The 21,921-nt window shown below is 45.3% G+C and overlaps 1 protein-coding gene across 4 annotated transcripts in view; it reads right to left on the bottom strand.

Moving 5' to 3' along the window:
* Positions 1 to 15,581, bottom strand: part of dipk1c (divergent protein kinase domain 1C) — a 44,821-nt gene extending 29,240 nt beyond the window's left edge. For 3 of the 4 annotated variants that reach the window (XM_080193766.1, XM_080193767.1, XM_080193768.1), the window contains exon 1: positions 14,912 to 15,580. In XM_080193766.1, the coding sequence (XP_080049892.1) occupies positions 14,912 to 15,130 (219 nt within the window). In that variant the 5' untranslated portion in view covers positions 15,131 to 15,580. Of the gene's footprint in view, positions 1 to 14,911 lie in introns of all 4 variants that reach the window. The other variant, XM_080193769.1, reaches the window with a different exon arrangement.
* Positions 15,582 to 21,921: the final 6,340 nt, after the last annotated feature.

The following is a 21,921-nucleotide window of genomic DNA, read 5'->3' on the forward strand; positions in this document are numbered from 1 at the left end:
GGAGTCTGTCCGCAAATATTCAGGAATCGATCCTGATGGTGAAATTGGAAAGGGAATGCTAAAAATTAATTTTGTAACGAAATCCTGGCCAGATATCCAGAGAAAACTACAAAAGATTGAGGATTGGAGTGGGAAGGACATGGCGGAATTATTGCGGGAAGCGCAGAAGGTCTTTGTTCAGAGAGAGGTTGTAAAGGAAAAGCAGAAGGCAAAGATGATGGCGGCAGCCGTTAGGGAAGTACGTAAGTCCACCGGGATAACGGATGAAGGATATACAGTAGGTAGAGGAAGGTCAAGGGGAGGTTGGAAGGAAGGGGGGGCCAGGAGGGGCCGAGGTAGAGGACGAGGAGAATTTTACGGTGGTGACCGGCCCCGGGCGGCTGAGTGTTACCACTGTGGGAAACCGGGACACTTCAAAAGAGAGTGTCCTGAATTTAAGAAGGAACGAGAAGGGATTTATGAAATGGAATGTGAGGTTGATTAGAGGGGTCAGGGGAGAATCGGAAAAAGGACCTACCAAGAACCCCTGGTAAATTTAAAGGTGGGTCCACAAAAGGAGGATGTTACATTTTTAGTCGACACAGGGGCAGGCAGATCCTCAATCCCAATCTATCCTACAGGAGCCAATTACCAAACTAAAATGTTGAACATATCAGGAGTAAAGGGAGGGGTATTTAGGGCGAAACTATTTGAACCACAGGTACTACAATGGGAGGAAGAGGAGCTTTTAGCAGAGCTCCTCCACCTCCCTCATCTCCCCTATGGTCTGTTGGGGCGGGACCTGATAATCCGCTTCGGGCTCCGAATAAATGTAGGGGACGACGAAGACCTGGTGGTAACTATGTCATACCTTAGCGAGGACCGACTCACGGGTATAGACTCTAGAGTATGGACGGCCAAGGGAAACAGAGGGCGACTCTCGATTCAGCCTGTAAAAATTGATCTTAAGCCCCAGAGCCCCTCTGTCAAGATACGTCAGTATCCTATCTCCCGGGAAGGGAGACAGGGCCTGAAAGAAGTGATGAAAGACCTGATAAGTGATGGGCTGGTGGAACCATGTATGTCGAGATATAACTCTCCCATTTTGCCAGTCCGAAAGTCTGACGGCAGTTACAGAATGGTCCAAGACTTGAGGGAAATCAATAAGATTGTACAGGTACGACACCCGGTGGTGCCGAACCCATACACTATACTGGGGCGGATACTCCCAGAACATGAATGGTTCAGTGTAGTGGATTTAAAGGACGCCTTCTGGGCCTGCCCGTTGGACGAGGCCAGTAGAGACTTATTCGCCTTCGAGTGGGAGGACCCTGACACGGGCAGGAAGCAGCAATACCGCTGGACAGTGCTTCCCCAGGGGTTCACCGAATCGCCAAATTTGTTTGGTCAGATTTTAGAGCAGGTATTAGAGGGACTGATCCTTTCCCCAGCCCTAAAACTCATACAGTATGTGGATGACCTCCTGTTGTCCGGACCCACAGAAGCGGAGGTCGTAGCGGGAACAAATACCCTTCTGAATTATTTGGCAGGACAGGGACTAAGGGTGAGCCAGAAGAAGCTCCAATATGCAGAAAGAGAGGTTAAGTATCTGGGACACTTGATAAGCCAGGGACAGAAGAGAATAAGTCCGGAAAGGGTGAGGGGAATAGTTGAACTGGGACTCCTGGGAACTAAGAGAGAGCTACGAATGTTTTTGGGACTCTTAGGTTATTGCCGATTATGGATAGACGACTATGCCCCCCTAACCAAGGGTCTGTACCTAAAACTTGTAGAGGGGGCTCCTAACAAAATCCAGTGGGACGAGAAAGAGGAGGAACTAATTGAGACCCTGAAACAGAAATTGATGACCGCGCCAGTCTTGAGCTTGCCAGATTTCAGTAAGGCATTCAGACTCTTTGTAAATGCCAAACAGGGAACCGCCCTCGGAGTTTTAACCCAAGATTGGGGGGGAAAAAGGAAGCCAGTGGCATTCTTATCAAAGATACTGGACCCAGTTTCCCGAGGCTGGCCAGAATGTGTCCAGGCGGTGGCTGCCACGGCCAAACTGGTGGAAGAAAGTAGGAAGCTGACATTTGGGGCACCCTTGACGGTCATTACCCCCCACCAGGTTAGGACTATTTTAAATCAGAGGGCTGGAAGATGGCTGACGGACTCAAGAATCTTGAAGTATGAGGCCATTTTGCTAGATCGGGACGATCTTAAGATAGAGGTCAATTCCTGTCAGAACCCAGCTGAATTCCTCTGGAAGGGGGAAGAAGGCGAGGGACTCGAACATTGCTGTTCGGACATAATAGATCTCCAGAGTAAGGTAAGGGAGGATCTAAGGGACTCCCCTCTTCACACTGGAAAGCGATGGTATATAGATGGATCCTCCCGGGTGGTAAACGGAAAAAGGCATAATGGATACGCGATCATTAGTGAAGCTGGCTGGAATTTGGTAGAAAGGGGGCGACTGCCTAATGTCTGGTCTGCCCAGACATGTGAATTATATGCTCTACACCGGGCTCTCAAGGGCTTAGAGGGATTGATAGGGACCATCTACACCGACTCCAAGTATGCGTTCGGGGTGGTACACACTTTTGGAAAAATTTGGAAGGAAAGGGGAATGATAAATAGTAGGGGAAAAGAATTGATACATGAGGAATTGGTTACTAAAATATTAAAAGACCTGCTGGGGCCACGGGAAATTGCTGTGGTCCATGTAAAAGGACACCAGAGAGACAATGGGATAGAGACAAAGGGGAACCAGTTGGCGGACGAACAAGCAAAATTGGCAGGGACGGAGGAGGAGATAGTGGACTGCTTGGTCTGGGTGCCCCAAGTGTCTGAAGTAATAGAAACACCAGCATTTAGCGAAAAGGAAGAAGCCGAGCTAAAATCACTTGGGGGTCAGAAAGATGAAAGAGGGAAATGGACATTACCCGATGGTCGACAACTATTAAACCGACCGATGACCAGAGACATAATTAGTCATCTCCATCAGGGAGGACACTGGGGGACACAGGCGATGTGCGATGCATTTCTGCGTCAGTACGCACATCCCGGTTTATACACTGTGGCTAAGCAAGTCATGAAAGATTGTGTAATTTGTCGGAAGATAAATAAAAAAGGACTGAGACAGAATACGAAGCAAGGAGGGAGAAGCCCAGCCTATAGGCCCTTCGAGTATATCCAAGTGGATTATACCGAACTCCCCCCCATAGGGCGCCTGAAATATCTTTTGGTAATAGTGGACCACTTGACAGGGTGGGTTGAGGCGTACCCAACCGCCATAGCCTCGGCGACACAGGTTAGCAAGGTCCTTCTCGAACAAATTATCCCACGATACGGACTCCCCCGGGCCATCAATTCAGACCAGGGGAGCCAGTTTACGTCCACTGTCCTACAGAACATAGTGCGGGCAGTGGGGGTAAGCTGGGATTTCCACACCCCTTGGCATCCCCCGTCCTCGGGCAAGGTGGAAAGAATGAATCAGACTATTAAAAAACAGCTGACAAAACTCAGGACAGAGACCGGGTTGCCCTGGACCAAGTGCCTTCCCCTTGCCTTGCTGCAAATACGAATGCAGCCACGGCGGGACTTGGGGGTGTCCCCATACGAAATAATGTTCGGTCTCCCCTTTAATGGGCAAAAAGGGGAACTCCCCACATTCGAGTCCCGCGATGTATTTGTGCATAAATATGTTGAGGTCCTGGGGTCTGCTCTATCTCATTTACGCCAACAGGGACTCCTGGCACAGACACCACCTCTCGAGTTTGCGATACACACCATCAAGCCAGGGCATTGGGTCCTAATCAAGAACTGGAAACTCCGGACTTTAGAACCGATCTGGGATGGTCCCTACTTAGTACTTCTGACCACGGAAACGGCTATCCGCACGGCTGAGAAAGGCTGGACGCATTACACTCGAGTGAAAGGACCGGTGCCAGAACCAGCAGAAGAAGTGCCTACTCCTGGCCACCACACCGCGAAGAACTGATTGGACTTGATTTTTGATATGTCAATTTGGGCAATATACGGCAATAGCGGGATGTTACTAATAATATGTTTACTCTATGGGGGCATAGGTGCTGGGCAGGCGGCCCAAGTGTACTCCCTTACTATAATCCAATCACCCCAGGCACAGGTAATTGAGATCGACCTCTGTCGAATGGTACCCTGCAAAGACGACCTTACGGGGCAGAAGAGATACCAGGGGAGGGAAATAGAATTACTTGTCTTCGATAAGAACCCAAAGTGTACTAAAAATGAACAGGGGAAAGTAGAATCTTGTCAAGTAGGGGGGTTAAATGAAGACGTTAAGTTAAGGATTCGCGAGAAAGTATCACTGGTTCCACGGAAGATCTTTCCCAGAGACTGTAAGCTAAACCAATGTAACCCCCTCTACCTCACCATAAAAAAGTCAGACGACGGTGGGACAGAGGGCCTCGACGGACAAGTTTTTGGGGTCAAGATCAAGGAACACACAGGGAGGGTGGGGGCGGCCCTGTGTTGTGTGAGGGTTACAGTCAAAAATGCCGAAACCAGGAACTCCTCCGCCCCTAGCCGGGGAGTCTCGGGAGAAGTCAGGGTAGTAGAGGTAAAGGATTTAAGAGAGACCATTGAAATAGAAACGGGATTCAGGGAAGCGAACACCTGGATAGAATGGGTCAAATATACAGTACAAAGTGTCGGAAAAGGTAACTGTTATGCGTGCACCAGTAGCCGGCCAACTCCCCAGGTGGTCCCATTCCCGCTGGGATGGGATAAAGAACCAGCTGAAATGGAGTGTATGGTGAAACTGTATCAAAACAGAGAGGCTTGGGGAGACCCCACTTGTCGCTCCTTGAGCCTGACATTTCCCCCAATCAAACTGAACAGGGCGTCTCAACCCCCCCCTTTTTCCGGATTAACGGGGATACATCACACCTGTATCACCCGGACTGGGGATGGATTGGACAGGGAAGTGGGAAGCTTCGATAGGTGTGGAACAGTTAAGGAAGTCAGCGACACCACCGAGGGAGGAAACTACTCCCAAATCCAGGTACCTAGAGCTGATCTATGGTGGTACTGTGGAGGGAGGACTTTGAGACCCGTTTTACCTCAGAAATGGAAGGGCACTTGTGCACTTATCCAATTGGCCGTACCCTTTACCCTGGCATTCGAACATCAGGGACCCCGTGGAAAAGAACGAGGGAAAAGGAGCCTCCCGGGTTCTTCTGATGAACGAATATATTTGGACGCCATAGGGGTCCCTAGGGGGGTCCCTGATGAGTACAAAGCCAGGAGCCAGATAGCAGCAGGATTTGAATCCCTGTTCTGGTGGGTGACTGTCAACAAGAATGTAGATTGGATCAACTATATCTATTATAATCAACAGAGGTTTGTTAATTATACCCGAAATGCGATCAGCGGGATAGCGGAACAATTGGACGCAACCAGCAGAATGGCCTGGGAAAACAGGCTAGCCCTGGACATGATTCTAGCAGAGAAAGGGGGGGTATGCGTCATGATAGGAACTGAATGCTGCACCTTTATCCCAAATAACACAGCTCCCGATGGGTCAATTACCCGAGCCCTCGAAGGGCTAACGACCCTAGCTAATGAACTAGCTGAGAACTCGGGTACAGACCTAGATCTCACTGGGTGGTTGGAAGCTTGGTTCGGCAAATGGAAAGGAGTAGTAATGTCCGTCCTTGTCTCTTTCATGGTAACGGCAGGGGTATTGGCCGCCCTAGGGTGTTGTATCATCCCTTGTGTTCGGGGGTTGGCTCAGCGGCTAATCGAAACAGCCCTGACTAGGGGGGATGTCCTGAATGGAAAAGTGACAAATATGAATTTAGAGACGGAAGAGAGGATAAGCCTCTTAGGCGATAAAACTCTGGATGAACAGGCCCTCGACCTGCTGGAACGCCTGGAACACCAGAAGAATGTCAAAAATTACAAAGCGTAAGAAAAACAGGGGGGATTGTGAGGGATGGTAGCGGTAGTGTAATTTTTGAGTCAAGCCATCTGGGGCGGAAACCATGACAGAACCGTTAGTGTAACCTGAGGGGTTAAACGCTAAGACCAGCAGATGATGAAACACGCAGAAAAAGAAGAAAAAAAAACATGAGACTGGCAGGCGCTCGGGGTCTTCAGCATAGCCTAAAAGAGATTTACACCATATAAAATAAATGGGTAAGCAATTTACGGGACAATGAAAAAGAGTTAGCTGAATTGATGAGAGGTAAAACGATTTAAGCCTTAAAAGGGGTGATTGGATTAGAGTTAATGGGATGTCAACAAGGGAGGAGATCACTCAGTAAAGAGATTAAGGAGTGGTACCCAATAAAGAAAGGAGGGCTGTCCTATTGTTATCTAGGAAAAATGTATATAAACCAAGATTGTGTAAAGCAAGGTGTGTGTACCCATGGGACGGCACCCTTTCTTGCAAGATCGAATAAACCGACAGTTAGCTGAACTCATCCGTGTATTTGATTCAAGGGGGGGAATCATAAAGTGAGTATCTGACCGTTTCTCACATACCAAATAAACCTGTTGGACTTTAACCTGGTGTTGTGAGACTTCTCACTGTTCAAATCCTTCCACAGCAGCTGGTGGAATTTGAATTCAATAAAAAAGTCTGGAATTCAGAATCTACTAATGACCATGAAATCATTGCCGATTGTCAGGAAAACCCATCTGGTTCACTAATGTCCTTTTAGTGAAGGAAATCTGCTGTCCTTACCTGGTCTGGCCTACATGTGACTCCAGGGCCATAGCAATGTGGTTGACTCTCAATTGCCATCTGAGCAAGGGCAACTAGGGATGGGCAATAAATGCTGGCCAGCCAGCAATGCCCATGGCCCATGAATGAATAAAAAATACATACGAATGTATATAAATATAGGATATATCCAGATCAGAGAGGTTATCTTAGGGAGAGAAAGGAGAGTTCTTTGATGTTGGAAAATATGCCCAAAGCAGCTGAAGAGGTTTAGAAAATAAGGTTTGTAAAGATCTGCTCAGTCATATAATTTTCATTTCAGTGGTTCTCGGGAAAGTCAAACTAATTAGGATTTCAAGTGAGAGGAACACATGCAATGAGCACACATTATATGAAATATAATTATATAGGGAGATAGAGAGTGGATCTCCCGGGCTATTGTAATATAATGTAAAGGGGCAGCACGGTGGCACAGTAGTTAGCACTGCTGCCTCACAGCGCCAGGGACCCAATTTCAATTACTGCCTCAGGTTACTGTTGGTATGGAGTTTGCACTTTCTCCCCATGTCTGTGTGGATTACCTCCGGGTACTCCAATTTCCTCCCACAATCCCACAAAGATGTGCGGGTTAGTTTAATTGATCATGCTAAATTGACTCTAGTGTCAGGGGGATTAGCATGGCAAATGTGTGGGGTTACAGGAATAGGGCCTGGTTGGTACAGACTCGATGGGTTGAATGGCCTCCTTTGGTATTGTAAGGTTTCTATGATTCTATGAATAACCTGGAATTTCCAATCTCACAGAATGACTTCTGCATTGCAGCAAGAAATCAGATCCTCACTTCCATTCCCCCATCAGATTCCTAACCCAGTTAAAGCCCAAACACTACCTCCCTTCCTCTTTCTCTGGACAAAAAAAAATCATTGTGAGGACCACAGGCAAAGGAAAGATGAGCTGAGATTCGGTTATCTTTTTAACTGTAAAAGGGCAGTAATAGCACTTGGGCCAGTAGCGTGCTCCTCTTGCCAGATGTAGCAAATCAGGGAGCATTGCTGTCTCCCTGAAAACTTTGTCTGCAAGAAGTGTGTCCAGCTGCAGCTCCTCACATTGTTTGGTTAGAGCGGCAACTGGATGCAACTGCGGCGGGTACAAAGGGCTGAGAGTGATGTAGACACTAGTTACAGGGAAGTTGCCACATCATGGGTTCAGTCAGGTGGATGGGTGACTACCAGGAGAGGCGGACAGGCAGTGCAGGAGTCCAGTGGCTATTCCCTTTTCAAACAGGTATACTGTTTCAGATACTGTTGAGGGGGCTAGTCTCTAGGGAAAATACCAGCAGCAGCAGGCAGGCCTATGGCACCACACCTGGTTCTGCTGTAGACTAGGGTTGGGCATGGAACAAGCTAGCAGTGGTAATAGGGGACTCGCTAGTTAGAAGTACAGACTGGTGTTTCTGCGCCATGATCGAGACTCCAGGATGATGACTTGCCTCCCTGGTGCCAGGGTCAAGGATGTCTGTGAGCGTTTGCAGGAGGATGATCTGCCAGAGGTCGTTATCCACATTGGTACCAACAACATAGGTAGGAAAAGGGATGAGGTCCTGAAGTGTGAATATAGAGAGTTAGGCAGAAGGCTAAAGTGCAGGACCTTGAGGGTAGTAATTTCTGAACTACTGCTGGTGTCACATGCTAGCAACAGTAGGAAAAGGAAGATTAGGCAGATGAATGTGTGTCTTGAGAGCTGGTGCAGGGGGCAGGGATTTAGATTTGTGAATTATTGAGATCTCTTCTGGGGCAGGGGTGGCCTGCTCAAAAGGGATGGGTTATACCTGAACTAGAGGGGGATTGATATCCTGGTGAAGAGATTTGTTGGAGTGACTCAGGAGGGTTTAAACTAGTTGGCAGGCAAGTGGGACACAAAGCAGTAGGGAAACAGAAGAGAAAGTTAAGGACAGTATGGAAGTTAAAGAGGGCACATTAAATAGTAAAGGTAGTATCAGAAATTCTAATACTAGACAGATCAGGCAAGAGCAGGGCAGAGATCAAGGGAAGTCTAGATTAAACTACATTTATTTCAATGCAAGAGGCCAAAGAGGCAAGGCAGATAAAGTGGAGATGCCGGCATTGGACTGGGGTAAGCACAGTAAGAAGTCTTACAACACCAGATTAAAGTCCAACAGGTTTATTTGATAACACAAGCTTTTGGAGTACTGCCCCTTCATCAGATGAGTGGGAGTTGTGTTCACAAACTCAATTTACAAGATAATGGTTGGAATGTGAGTCTTAAAGACAATGTGAGTGGACAGAGGGTGAAGCACAGGTTAAAGAGATGTGTTTTATCTCCAGCCAGGACAGTTGGTGAGATTTTACAAGCCCAGGCAAGTAGAGGCGGTAGCAGATAGTGTGACATGAATCCAAGATCCCAGCTGAGGCAGTTGTCATGTGTGTGAAACTTGGCTATCAGTTTCTGCTCAGTGATTCTGCGTTGTCCTATGTTATGAAGACCGCCTTGGAGAACGCTTACCCAAAGATCAGAGAAGATTGGATTTTAGCCTGGCGTTGCAAGACTTCTTATAAAGCAGATGAACTCAGGGCATGACTGAGTACATAGAACTAAGGGAGGCAGCTCAATGTTCCAGGATACAAATGCCAGAGGAAGGAGAGAACAGGAGGTAAGAGAGGAGGGGAAGTTGTGTTTTTGATTAGGGAGAACATCACAGCAGTACTGAGAGGGGACATATCCGAGGGTTCACCCACTGAGTCTATATGGGTAGAACTGAGAAATAAGAAGGAGGAAATTGCTTTGATAGGATTGTACTATAGGCCCCCAAATAGTCAGTGGGAAAATGAGGAGCAAAGATGTAAGGAGATTACTGGTAACTCCAAGAAAAATAGGATGTAATATTAGGAGATTTTAACTTTCCCAACATTGATTGGGAAAGCCATAGTATTATGGGCTTGGATGGAGAGAAATTTGTTGAGTGTATTCAGGAGGAATTCTTCATTCAGTATGTGGATGGCCCGACTAGAGAGGGAGTAAAACTTGACCTCCTCTTGGGAAATAAGGAAGGGCAGGTGACAGAAATGTTAGTGAGGGATCACTTTGGAACCAGTGACCATAATTCCATTAGTTTTAAGATAGTTATGGAGAATAATAGGAATGGCCCAAAAGTTAAAATTCTAAATTGGGGCAAGGCCAATTTTGATGGTATTACGCAGTTGATTGGAGGAATCTGTTGGCAGGTAAGTGCGAGGCTTTCAAAAGCGTGTTAACCAGGGTTCAAGGGAAGCACATTCCCTTTAGAGTGAAGGGCAAGGTTGGTAGAAGTGGGGAACCCTGGATGACTCGGGATATTGAGGCCCTGGTCAAGAAGAAGGAGGCATATGACATGCATAGGCAGCTGGGATCAAGTGGATCCCTTGAAGACTGTAGAGGGTATCGGAGTAGAGTTAAGAAAGAAATTTGGAGGGCAAAAAGGGGACACAAGATTGCTTTGGCAGATAAGGCAAAAGAGAATCCAAATATAAGGCCAAAAGAGTAACTGGGGAGAGAATAGGGCCTCTTAAGAATCAACGAGGTCATCTATACAACCTCAGGCACAAGAAATGGATGAGATCTTAAATGAATACTTCTTATCAGTATTTACTGTTGAAAAAGACATGGATGTTAGGGAACTTGGAGAAATAAATAGTGATGTTTTGAGGAGTGTACATATTACAGAGAAGGGGGTACTGGAATTCTTAAAGTGCATCAAAGTATATGAATCCCTGGGACCTGATGAAGTGTATCCAGGACATTTTGGGAGGCTACGGAGAAAATTGCGGGTCCCCTAGCAGAGATATTTGAATCATCGACAGCCACAGGTGAGGTGCTGAAGATTGGAGGATGGCAAATGCTGTGCCTTTGTTTAAGAAGGGCTTCAAGGAAACCCTTAGGAACTACAGGCAGGTGAGCCTAATGTCTGTAGTGGGTAAGTTGTTTGAAGGTATTCTGATAGACAGGATCTACAGGTATTTAGAGAAGCAAAGACTGATTAGAGACAGTCAGCATGGCTTTGTGAGTGGGAAATCCTGTCTCATGAATTTGATTGAGTATTTTGAAGGGGAAATCAAGAGGATAGAAGAAGGCAGGCAGTCGATATTATCTACATGGACCTTAGCAAAGTCTTGTCAAGGTACTACATGGTAAATTGTTGCATAAGAATCTCATGAGATTCAGAGTGAGGGAGCCAATTGGATACAAAATTGGCTTGATGACAGACGACAGAAAATAGTTGTAGAGGGCTGTTTTTCAACCTGTGATCTGTGATGTGCCTCAGGGATTGGTGCTTAGTCCACTGTTCTTTGTCATTTATATTAATGATTTGGATGAGAATTTAGGACACATGGTTAGTAAGTTTGCAGATGACTACAAGATTGGTGTGAAAAAGTTATCTAGGGTTGCAGCGAGATCTTGATCAATTGGGCCAGTGAGCTGATGAATGGCAGATGGAGTTTAATTTAGATAAATGTAACGTTTTGGTAGATCGAACAAGGGTTGCACTTACTCAGTTAATGGTAGGATTTTGGGGAGAGTTATAAAACAATAAGATCTTGGGGTACAGGTTCATAGCTCCTTGAAAGTGAAGTCACAGATGGACAGGATGGTGAAGAAGGCATGCTTGGTTTCATTGGTCAGAACATTGAATACCGGACTTGGAACGTCTGTTGAAATTGTACAAGACATTGGTAGGGCCACACTTGGAATATAGTATTCTGGTCATCCTATTATAGAAAGGACATTATTAAACTTGAAAGAGTGCAGAAAAGATTTACTATGATGCTACCACAACTTGATGGTTTGAGTGAAAAGGAGAGGCTGGATAGGCTCGGATTTTTTTCCCTGGAGCATAGGGGGCTTAGAGGCGATCATATAGAGGGCTATAAGATAATGACAGGCATAGATAAAGTAGATAGGTAGTCAACATTTTTTCCCAAAGATAGGGGAATCTAAGACGAGTGGACATAGATTTAAGGTGACAGAGGAGAGATACAAAAGGGCCCAGAGGGGAAATTTTTTTCACTCAGAGGGTGGTAAATGTTTGGAACAAGCTGCCAGAGAAAGTAGTAAAGGCGGGTGCAATTTTATCTTTTAAAGAGCATTTAGACAGTTACATGGGTAAGATTGGTAGAGAGGGATATGGACTAAACGTGGGTAATTGCATCTATAGTGGTAAAAACTGGGTAGCATGAACAAGTTGGGCCAAAAGGCCTGTTTCTATACTGTAAACCTCTGTGACTATATAATATTTCCCTTACATCAGGCTGACAAGTAAAATTACAAGTTTCTGCACCCTGGAAAAAACTTCCCTTTCTGCAAATTTTTGCTCTTGACTGTTGGTGACTCAGGTTAATAGAAAAATCAATAATTCTGATGGTTTGCTTTGATGGTTTTATACAAAAATAAAAAGAGTCTTAGCTACCTGTGAATTATTCAACCGTGACTTTTATAGTACTTATAACTGTTAGTCCTTTTCCTTCATTGAACTTACAAACAGCATGTGTGTGATAAGAATCGCCAGGCCTATTGTAGATTGTAAAATAAAGCATGCTAATTATGCACCACCACCACCCACCCACCCCACCCCACTCTCAACCCCCACCACCCACTACAAAGTATAAACATTCACTTGACTGAGCAGGATGGCAATCCTACATGAAGGTTCACAGAATGCTTTATAAAGCCTGACCCGAGAAAATGTAATCTGCTCCTTGGTGGATCTTCAGTAATTCAGCTAATTAGAGTTATTTGTTGTTCAGTCCAACTAAGCACTGGTGAAGGACAGGCAAACCTCCAGGTATAACATTACTGGAGAGATCACTTTATTATTATGTATATTTAAAACTTCACATTATAAATCTTACTTCTGTCACAATGTCCTCTACTTACTGAAGACACAAAATGGTGCTGGGGAAGATTTTCAAAATATATTTTTAGCTATGCAATGGGAATCAATTTTCTTAATCATCAACATTTTTTTATTCATCCATGGGACATCATCATTGGTTGGACCAGAATTTGTTGCCCTTGAATTGAGTGAATTGTTAGGCCATTTCAGAGGCCAGCTACAAGTCAACCATATTGCTGTGGCTCTGGAATCTCTTATAGGCCAGACCGGTAAGCACAGTAAAAAGTCTGACAACACCAGGTTTTAGTAAGTTGTCAGACTTTTTACTGTGTTTACGCCAGTCCAACGCCGGCATACCCACATCAGACCGGTAAGCACAGCCTATTTCCTTCCCTAAAGGATATCAGTGAACCAGACAGGTTTTTCTGCGATAATGGTTTCATAGTCAACAGTAGATTCTTAATTCTAGACTTTTTTTATTGAGTTCAAATTCCACCATTCAAACCCAGGTCCTCAGAATATTAGCTGAGTTTCTGAATTAATATTCTAGAGATAATACCACCAGGCCATTGCCTCCTCTTACAACTTTATTGAGAAAGTGGTGCTGACTAAGGATGGTCGATTACCAGTTTTCTCATTTCCTTGATGACCTTGATTTCATTTCTGCTTTTCATGGTATGTCAGTTAACTGTTCAATTGGAATCTGTTGCTGTCTCATCGCAAAAATAAAATCTGAGTTGTTAAAGGGCTCAAACATTTTCTCCATGATAAACCTGACTCATGTATGTGTGACAGTGTGAAAGATCCAGATCCCTGTCACATATCAATGTGTACAATCAAATATTCTATGAATCTTTCATTTATAAAGATATATCAATTACCATTATTGGCTGGTCAATAACAAAAATAGTGAAATTAACCTGGTGCACAGTGGCTAGCACTGCTGCTTTACAGTGGCAGGGACTTGGGTTCAATTTCTGGCTTGGGTCAATGTCTGTGTGGAGTCTGCACGTTCTCCTTGTGTCTGCATGGGTTTTCTCTGGGTGCTCCGCTTTCCTCCCACAATTTGAAAGACATGCTGATTAGGTGGATTGAGCGTACTAAATTCCTCATCAGAGCACCTGAACAGATGCTGGAGTGTGGCAACTATGAAATTTTCACAGCATTGTTAATATAAGCCTACTTGTGACACTAATAAATTGACTTTAAATCATTTTTCACATTTTTAAAAAAATCATTCTAAAATTATGCAAAAGTAATAGGAAATCCGCTTCAACTTCAATAAGACAGAGAAAAATAACGTCTTTTCAAATATTAAGTGCTACTTGAAATTGCCGCTTTCACAGAAATGTATTTATCTACTAAAGGAAATGGAAATTGCCTTTTATACTGGGATCTCTGCGGAGTCCAACAAGTCTCCTTTTACATATAATTGTAAACTGCGATTACAAGTAACTTAAGTTGTTAGGTAGGCAGTAATAAAAACTTAATAAACATCACAGTGTTTACAAGCAAGATGTACATGAGCGTTCGGCGATAGTGCGAATCCTCCCCTGAACAACTGATCCTAAATTATCCACTGCATCATCCAGCGAGACAGTGGAGTCTGCACTAGGTTAAAGCGTGGCTAGAATAGGAGGACTATTAAAACAACGCTCGATGGATGAAACATCCCCTCTAGAGTGTGTTTTGATTTTGATTTAAATAGTTGGCCCCTTGATCGCTTTTTATAGCAAACAAAAATACTCGATAAAATGCGCTGGTGTAACAGCTTCTTAAAGGCACAGGCAGAATCTCCTTCTTGTACTTGTTAATGGGTCATTTTTGTTTGGATGGATTATAAAGCTGACTCCAGTCACGGGCTGAACTGGATCTGTTTGTTTCCTCTGCAGTTTGGGGGAGATACTTGTCAGCTATTCTCTTACCTCCCCAAGTGATATCATTCATTTCACAGTTAGGAGACGCACTTTAAAAAATAATAGTGGAGGTTTGGTTAGCCGATCGTTTTGACTCTTACGTAATTATCCAAATAATCGCTCTCCACCCAAAAAAAACCCGAAATGAACAAATACACCCATCCAGGCTAACATTAGAAAACTCGAGGGGCTATCCACTTGAACTTGAATCTTGCGTTTGCCAGCAATAAAAAACTTGTGTTTTTCTTTTAACTATAGCAAACTCGAGTTAAAAATATTAAATGGTAATTTATTGATTAAAAGGCAGGTCCTGTTCAATATAAAACTGCACCTTTCGGAAGGGCAAAGTCCAGGCATTTCCTATCAGTGAGTTGCAGTGCAGACATCTGTTCCCTGCATTATATTGTAAAAACCTCTTACCAGTTTGCGGAGGATCGCCTGACTTTCCTGGTCAGTGCAATATTCGGCAAAAATGCTGCTGTGGATGAAGATGGATGTGTTGACAAGAATCCAGCAGGCGATCCAGAAGAGGAAACAGAACAGGGCAGATCTCCTGAGGGTCTTGGGTCTAATGTGCCGGAAAGCGAGGGGGCTCCAAGTGACTGGCATCGCTTGGCTGAAGTTGTCAGCCCTCCGCATCCCGAGTCAAGCGAACGGCCGGCGGGGGTGGGGGGGTGGTGGGGAGACTCAAATGTCTGAGCCGGCCCGCCGATGGAGCCCGGGATCATCTCCCTGGCAGCCTGCGCAGCCCCCACCGAGGCATGCCCCCGACCCCAGGTCTGCTGTGCCATGCACCAAGGCAGAAGAGAGGAGAGCGGCCCGAGAGCTCCCCATGGTCTGGCTGACAGCCTGCTCTGCCTCCCCGGCCAACACACACACACACACACTACACTCCACTCACATTCCAGGATGCAGACACAGGAAATCCCAAGCCTGTCTCACGTTTATCCCCAAGTGTTTCATTTTCTGGAGGTTCCCAGTTTAAGAACGTACTTCCGCATCATGAGTGTCATAAATAGGCAGCGTTAGGGTCAGGTTTGATTCTAATCATTCCCGTGGAATCATCCCCTGAACTTCATCCTTTTGTTTAACACTATAAATAGTTTATTTTTGAACACAGAGAGAGAATGTTTTCGCTGAAAGTGAACAGTTGGTCAGGAACACCCTTGGTACATCATCAGAGATTATACCCTCCATATGCCCCCACTGTTCATAGTCGCTCATGTTCATGGTTGGCCCAGGTATAAATAAGATACGATAACACAAAGGGAGAAACAACCCGGAGCACTTGACCCCTGAATCGCCTCCACGTATTAGGAATGCCTTTGGAGAAATAATTTGCCTTCTGTTCAAAGGGAGAGATGGTGTGGGTGACATTGCGGCGTAACCTGGTCAAGTTTTCGAAGCGGCGACCCATTTTGCAGCCACTAAATCCAAAGTTCTTTCCGTCTCCAATCAAAGAAGCACGATTAAAGATCATTGCAATGAGACTGAGAGGATAACATGTCAATATCATGTTTGGGAAATGTCAAGGCGCGTGCAGAATTTAACGTCGCCATTTAGTAATGGACAATAACATCTAAATCTCAGGATGTCAAATTAACATGGCAGCTGATGTGGGCATAGACCATCATTCCGTAAATGGTAAGATGAACTGTACAGAATCTTATCCAAAAATCTTCCTTTGCTTCTGGTCCAGTCCAGAGGTCTCTGTCCTCTGACACTCCTACAGCCAAGCCCAGTCAAAATGTACAAATATTGTCTTTTCATCTGTTTTCCCCTGGTGCATCCCTATACCCTGGCTATTACCTAACCTCTTCCCTGATTCTCAGGCTCTTTCATGAAAGAGTCTCCAGTTTCCCCTTTGTCTGCTCTGAGAATGGGCCCTGCCGATTTAGATTGACTTTACCTTTGTAAGCGGGATTGGGAATCCTGTATGATATCTTGTCTACTTGGTGCCAGGGTAAAGGACACCTCTGTTGTTTGCTGTATGTCTGCTCAGGAGCTCTCACAAGTCGGTAACTTCCAGGTTCCCCATCTGCATTTGAGGGGGTGGGGGTGGGAGGGTACCCCAATGGTGCACTGGGGAAACCTATGGATTTACCTGGCAATTGTCCAGAAGTGCTAACTTTCTCTGTGCAATTGTGCTGGGTTTGGAATCATCCATCAGAAATAATGTAAATCATTAACTGGTTTTGCCAGTTTTATCCTTGTAGTTACTTTGGAAGAGTTTGAGGAAGCAAAATCCCTTCTAACTCCAGAATAACTTTGTAAAGCCCCAGACCCAGCCTTGCAGGGGACCCACCAGCCCCGCTCCTGGTCCAAACCCCTTCCTGCTCTGACCACCCCCTCCCACCCCCCCCCGACTCTGACTCTCTCTCCAGCTCTGGTCCGGTCTGACCCCCACTCCTGACCCAACACCTCCTTCACACTCCAACCACCCCTCCAGCTAAAATCCCTCTCCCCCTCTGGTTACAGTCCAGTCTGACCGCACCCCCCCCCCTCCCCTCATCCCACTGTGGCTCTGGTCTGACACCTGCTCCAGCTCTGACGCCCTCCCCTCTGCTCCAAGTAAGTTTGTTGAGAGTGGCAATTCAACAGAAATTGCCACTCTGCAGAAGTTATGGCCTAAGTGGTTATTGATAACCCATAACTATGCACACAGATGTAGGGTCTAGCCCGAGCTATGAGCGAACTCAATGCTTGCTTCTACTAACCTCTGTCCAGTTTCACTTGATTCTAGCCTCAGGTTTCTTTGCAGAGCACCATGGGGTGGTACTATTTCCCAGTCCCATATTAACCATTGTTATGTCAGAAATCCTTACACTACAATTTACATATAAACACATTGATACAAACATATGAATTAGGCCATTTGGCCCCTTGAGTTTACTCCACCACTCAATGCTATCATGGTAAACTGATTGTTGCTTCACCTCCAAATTCCACCTACCCTCAATAACCCGCGACTCCTTTGTTAGTCAGGAATTTACCTACTTTTGTCTTAATTTGGAAAGAATATTGGAGCAGATGGGAGGGGATTCAAATTATTGTGATTCAGCAAAATTATCGGGAAGACTGTGCAAGAGGCTGTGGTTGGAGAGTACTAGGTATTAAGAGCCAAATGACAGAGCAAGACCTCAAAGATTATAATCTCAAGAGATTATTGCCTGAATCATGTGCAGGGATGTTGGGATAAACAGGTGAACATGTGACCAAAGGAATGCTGTGGGGAGAGGGATTTTATTTCTTGGGATTCTAGCTCCAGTATTGGCACAGGAAGAGGGCTCACCTGAATCAGGTTGGGACCAGGGAAAGGATAAATTGGGGAGGCTACATTAGTAAGTGTTGGTGGTGGGGGGGTGGTTAGGAGAAGGGCTCAGGCGTAGAAAGGTAGCATAAATGATAGTTTGAAAATTACCTAAAAGAACAAGAGGAGCTTAACAGGCAGACATTGTGCTTTAGCTGTAACAAGGCAAAAGAAAACTGAGGGTGCAATTTTCCCAAATTTGCACAGAGTGTTGGAGCAGGCACCTTTTCTCTGCTGATTTGACAGAACTGGATGCAATTTCAAAATAGCGACGAGGATTATACAGGCAGAGGGGCGGAAACTCGCTGGCAAAACCTTGATTCTGAAACCATGTTTAAAGGGCACCTCAATCTCAAAGTTAAATGGAAGAATATCCCCCTCCAACCCCATGAATATTGGGACCTCTCCTCCACAAAGATCAAGACCCCCTCCCAAACCGCGGAGCATTTCCCCCATCACTGTGCTAACATTGGGACTCTGCTGCCTCCCCCACCCTTAGCACACTCACAGGCATTATGGCTCTCCCCTCTCCCCTACCTTCTCAAGCATTGGGGTTCGCCCTCCCCGTACACTCACAGGCATTGGGGCTCGCCCCTCCCCTACCCTCACAGGCATTGGGGCTCTACCCTCCCCCCATCCTCACAGGCATTGGGGCTCGCCCCTCCCCCTACCCTCACAGGCATTGGGGCTCTACCCTCCCCCCATCCTCACAGGCATTGGGGCTAGCCCCTCCCCCAACACTCACAGGCATTGGGGCTCTACCCTCCCCCTACCCTCACAGGCATTGGGGCTCGCCCCTCCCCCTACCCTCACAGGCATTGGGGCTCTACCCTCCCCCTACCCTCACAGGCATTGGGGCTCACCCCTCCCCCAACACTCACAGACATTGGGGCTCTACCCTCCCCCTACCCTCACAGGCATTGGGGCTCGCCCCTCCCCCAACACTCACAGACATTGGGGCTCTACCCTCCCCCTACCCTCACAGGCATTGGGGCTAGCCCCTCCCCCTACCCTCACAGGCATTGGGGCTAGCCCCTCCCCCTACACTCACAGACATTGGGGCTAGCCCCTCCCCCTACACTCACAGACAGGCATTGGGCCACTCCCCTCCCCCTACACTCACAGGCATTGGGCCAGTCCCCTCCCCCATCCTCACAGGCATTGGGGCTCTCCCCTCCCCCCATCCTCACAGGCATTGGGCCACTCCCCTCCCCCATCCTCACAGGCATTGGGGCTCTCCCCTCCCCCCATCCTCACAGGCATTGTGGCTGTCCCCTCCCCCAACACACAGGCATTGGGCTCTCCGCTCCTGCAACATATAAGGGGAATTACCCCCCTGCAATGGAGGAAGATAACCACCCCCCCCCCACACCAACAGAGGCCACCATCAAAGTCCCCTTGGCACTACCTGCTTGATGTGCCACCATGGCACTGCATACTTTATGTTCCCCTTGGCACTGCCCTCAAGCTGTTGTCCACCTCTATGAGAGAGGTGAGATGGTTTTTGTCGAGATACATCCTGAGCAGTTCTGTGGCACAGGACTCTGTTTTCTATGGCCTGTGCCCAGGGATATACACCGAGACAAACATCAGGAGATGCTGGATGATCATCAACTCAGCAAAAGACATTCTTTGGTTTGCCCAAAACTTGTTGGTCTTCCAGTGCAAGGAGTTGTCCCTGACCAAGTGTTACAGCTTGCACATTCCAAAGCCCAGGGCTACGTGCTGAGGGATGAACTGAAGCTTGGGGTAGCTACCACAGAGGCACTATGGGGAAAGGTCACTATCTAAGGCCTTTCAGCCAAAGTGCACCTAGGGGAGGGGAATTGTATAGACTCACTCATGTGAAAATTACATGTATCACAATTGTATTCAAACAGCTCAGAGTGCAACATGACAGAGGTAGACAACTTATATACCATTGCACTTTCTGCAATGATTATTTTGAAATGACCTTCTGCTTGTACTGAAATACCTCAGAATGCAACATGATTTACATAGGAAATCCAGTATTATTGCATTTTCTGTATAGGCCATTTTGAAATTTTTGAAATATTCTTTTTGGTATTTCACAAATAAAGTATATCTTTGCAAAAGAAGTAATGTGCTAAAGAAGTATTGCCCTAAGGAGCAATAGCTTGACATGTTAAAAAAAATCTGCCATGGTTGTTGAAGGAGTTATTAAGTAACATAAAGCTATAAGAAAACACATGCAAAAGTGCCAAATATAGGAGAGATCCTGATAAAAGGGTGAGTTATAAAAAGCAGCCTGTGAGCAGATGGTAAAAGCTACCTGGTGAGAGTAAGAAAATAAACCCCCAAGCAATATCAAAATTAACACAATTCTTTGAACTATTATATTCAGAAGAAATGTTAGGAGTAGTGTGGGCCCCTTAAAATCCAACAACAATGATATTTTCAATGAAAATAAGGCAATGTTGTACATGTTGAATGATTACTTTGTATCATTTACAGTAAGAAGAGAGAGTTTAGCATGCCAAACATTTCGAGGAAACTAATTGAATAAAGGATAGGAACTCACCAAAGTTAACATAAGCAAATTAACATTAATAAATAAAATAATGGCACTACAAATGGACAAACCTCAGGACTAAGTGGTTTTCATTGCAGAGCTTTAATCAAAGTAGGTAAGATGTTGCAGATGCCTTAAATTTAATCTTCCAAAACTCTTTTGATTTGGAAGCTGTTCCTTTAGATTGGAAAATTGCACACGTCACTCCTCTGTTTAAAAAAGGAGAGACTATTCACCATCTTTACTAACAACTTAGATGATGGGATAGAAAGCTACATATCCAAGTTTGTCAATGACAGAAAGATAGGCAGCATTATAAACAGTGTAAATGAGAATATAAAATTATGAAGATATATAAATAGAGTGGAAGGGAAAAACTGGGGCAAATGAGTTTCAACGTAGGTAAATGTGACACCACCAATTTTAGATTGAAAAGTTTGGGACAGAATACTTTCTAACTGGTGAAAAACTAGAGAGACTTTGGGGTCTATGTACATTGGATCAGAAAATAATCAAAAAAGCTAATGAACTGCTTATTTTTTCAGAGGATGTGGGCATCACTGGCAGGGCCAATATTTGCTGTCCATCTTTATTTGCCCTTGAAGTGAGTGGCAAAGTTAAGAGCCAACCACATTGATTTGTGAGTGGAGCCACATATGGTCAGGTAATGACAACAGATTTCCTTCTCTGAAGGGTATTTTTCTTAGGAAACATCTACATGAGTTTTTCTGACAATCAGCAATGGTCACTATTATTGAGACCAGCTTTTATTAATTGAATTTAAATTCCACCAGCTGCCACAATGGGACTTGAACTCATGTTCCTGGCGGGTTAGCCTGGTTCTCTGGATTGCACCTCTAGTGACATTACTGCTAAGTATGTTGGGACATAGCCCCTTTAAGGAAATAGGTCAGGTGATACAGGGTGTGGGGTGATCTGCCTGGGGATCACCCTGAGAGAGCAGTTGTCATTTGGAATATAAAGACGTACCATTTATTTCAAGAGTTCAAGCAATTTCAAGCAGATCATCAAAAGGGTTATTTAGCTTCAAAATAGAGCGACAGGACCCCTCCAATAAATCTAACCTATACAATTAACAACAGATCAATTGTAATTTTTCTTATAAATTTTTCCCACCTTATATTAACTTAAAATCCATTACATTTGGTATACATATATCAATAATAATCCCTGACATTCGGCTCAGCCAATTGCATTTAACCATCCAGCATAATGATATTGCATTCATCCATTAAATCCGAACGTTAACTCCTTCTTGGTTAAAATCACTTCCCTGTTGCCTGGTTGCCTTAGACACTTACTACAGGGGTCAAATTGGACATCCCCACTGGATCATTGCTAAACGGGATAGACATGTGGTTCCACATCTGGAAACGCTTCCATCCTAAGCCTAGACAATGAATAGTCCTATTCATAAATGTTGAGATATGTGTTCCCGTGTAAGAAAATTTCTGATGTGAATTTTGCTAACTACAGGGTTCCCAGGCCTTTGGCTCTGAACTATTCACCTTTACCATCATACCTTGCTGTAACCTGCTTTCTGCTGAAGAGAACATTGATTCATAC

Source organism: Carcharhinus amblyrhynchos, chromosome 8, assembly GCF_965287045.1.
Source record: "Carcharhinus amblyrhynchos chromosome 8, sCarAmb.v2.hapA, whole genome shotgun sequence".
NCBI classification, from domain to species: Eukaryota; Metazoa; Chordata; class Chondrichthyes; order Carcharhiniformes; family Carcharhinidae; genus Carcharhinus; species Carcharhinus amblyrhynchos.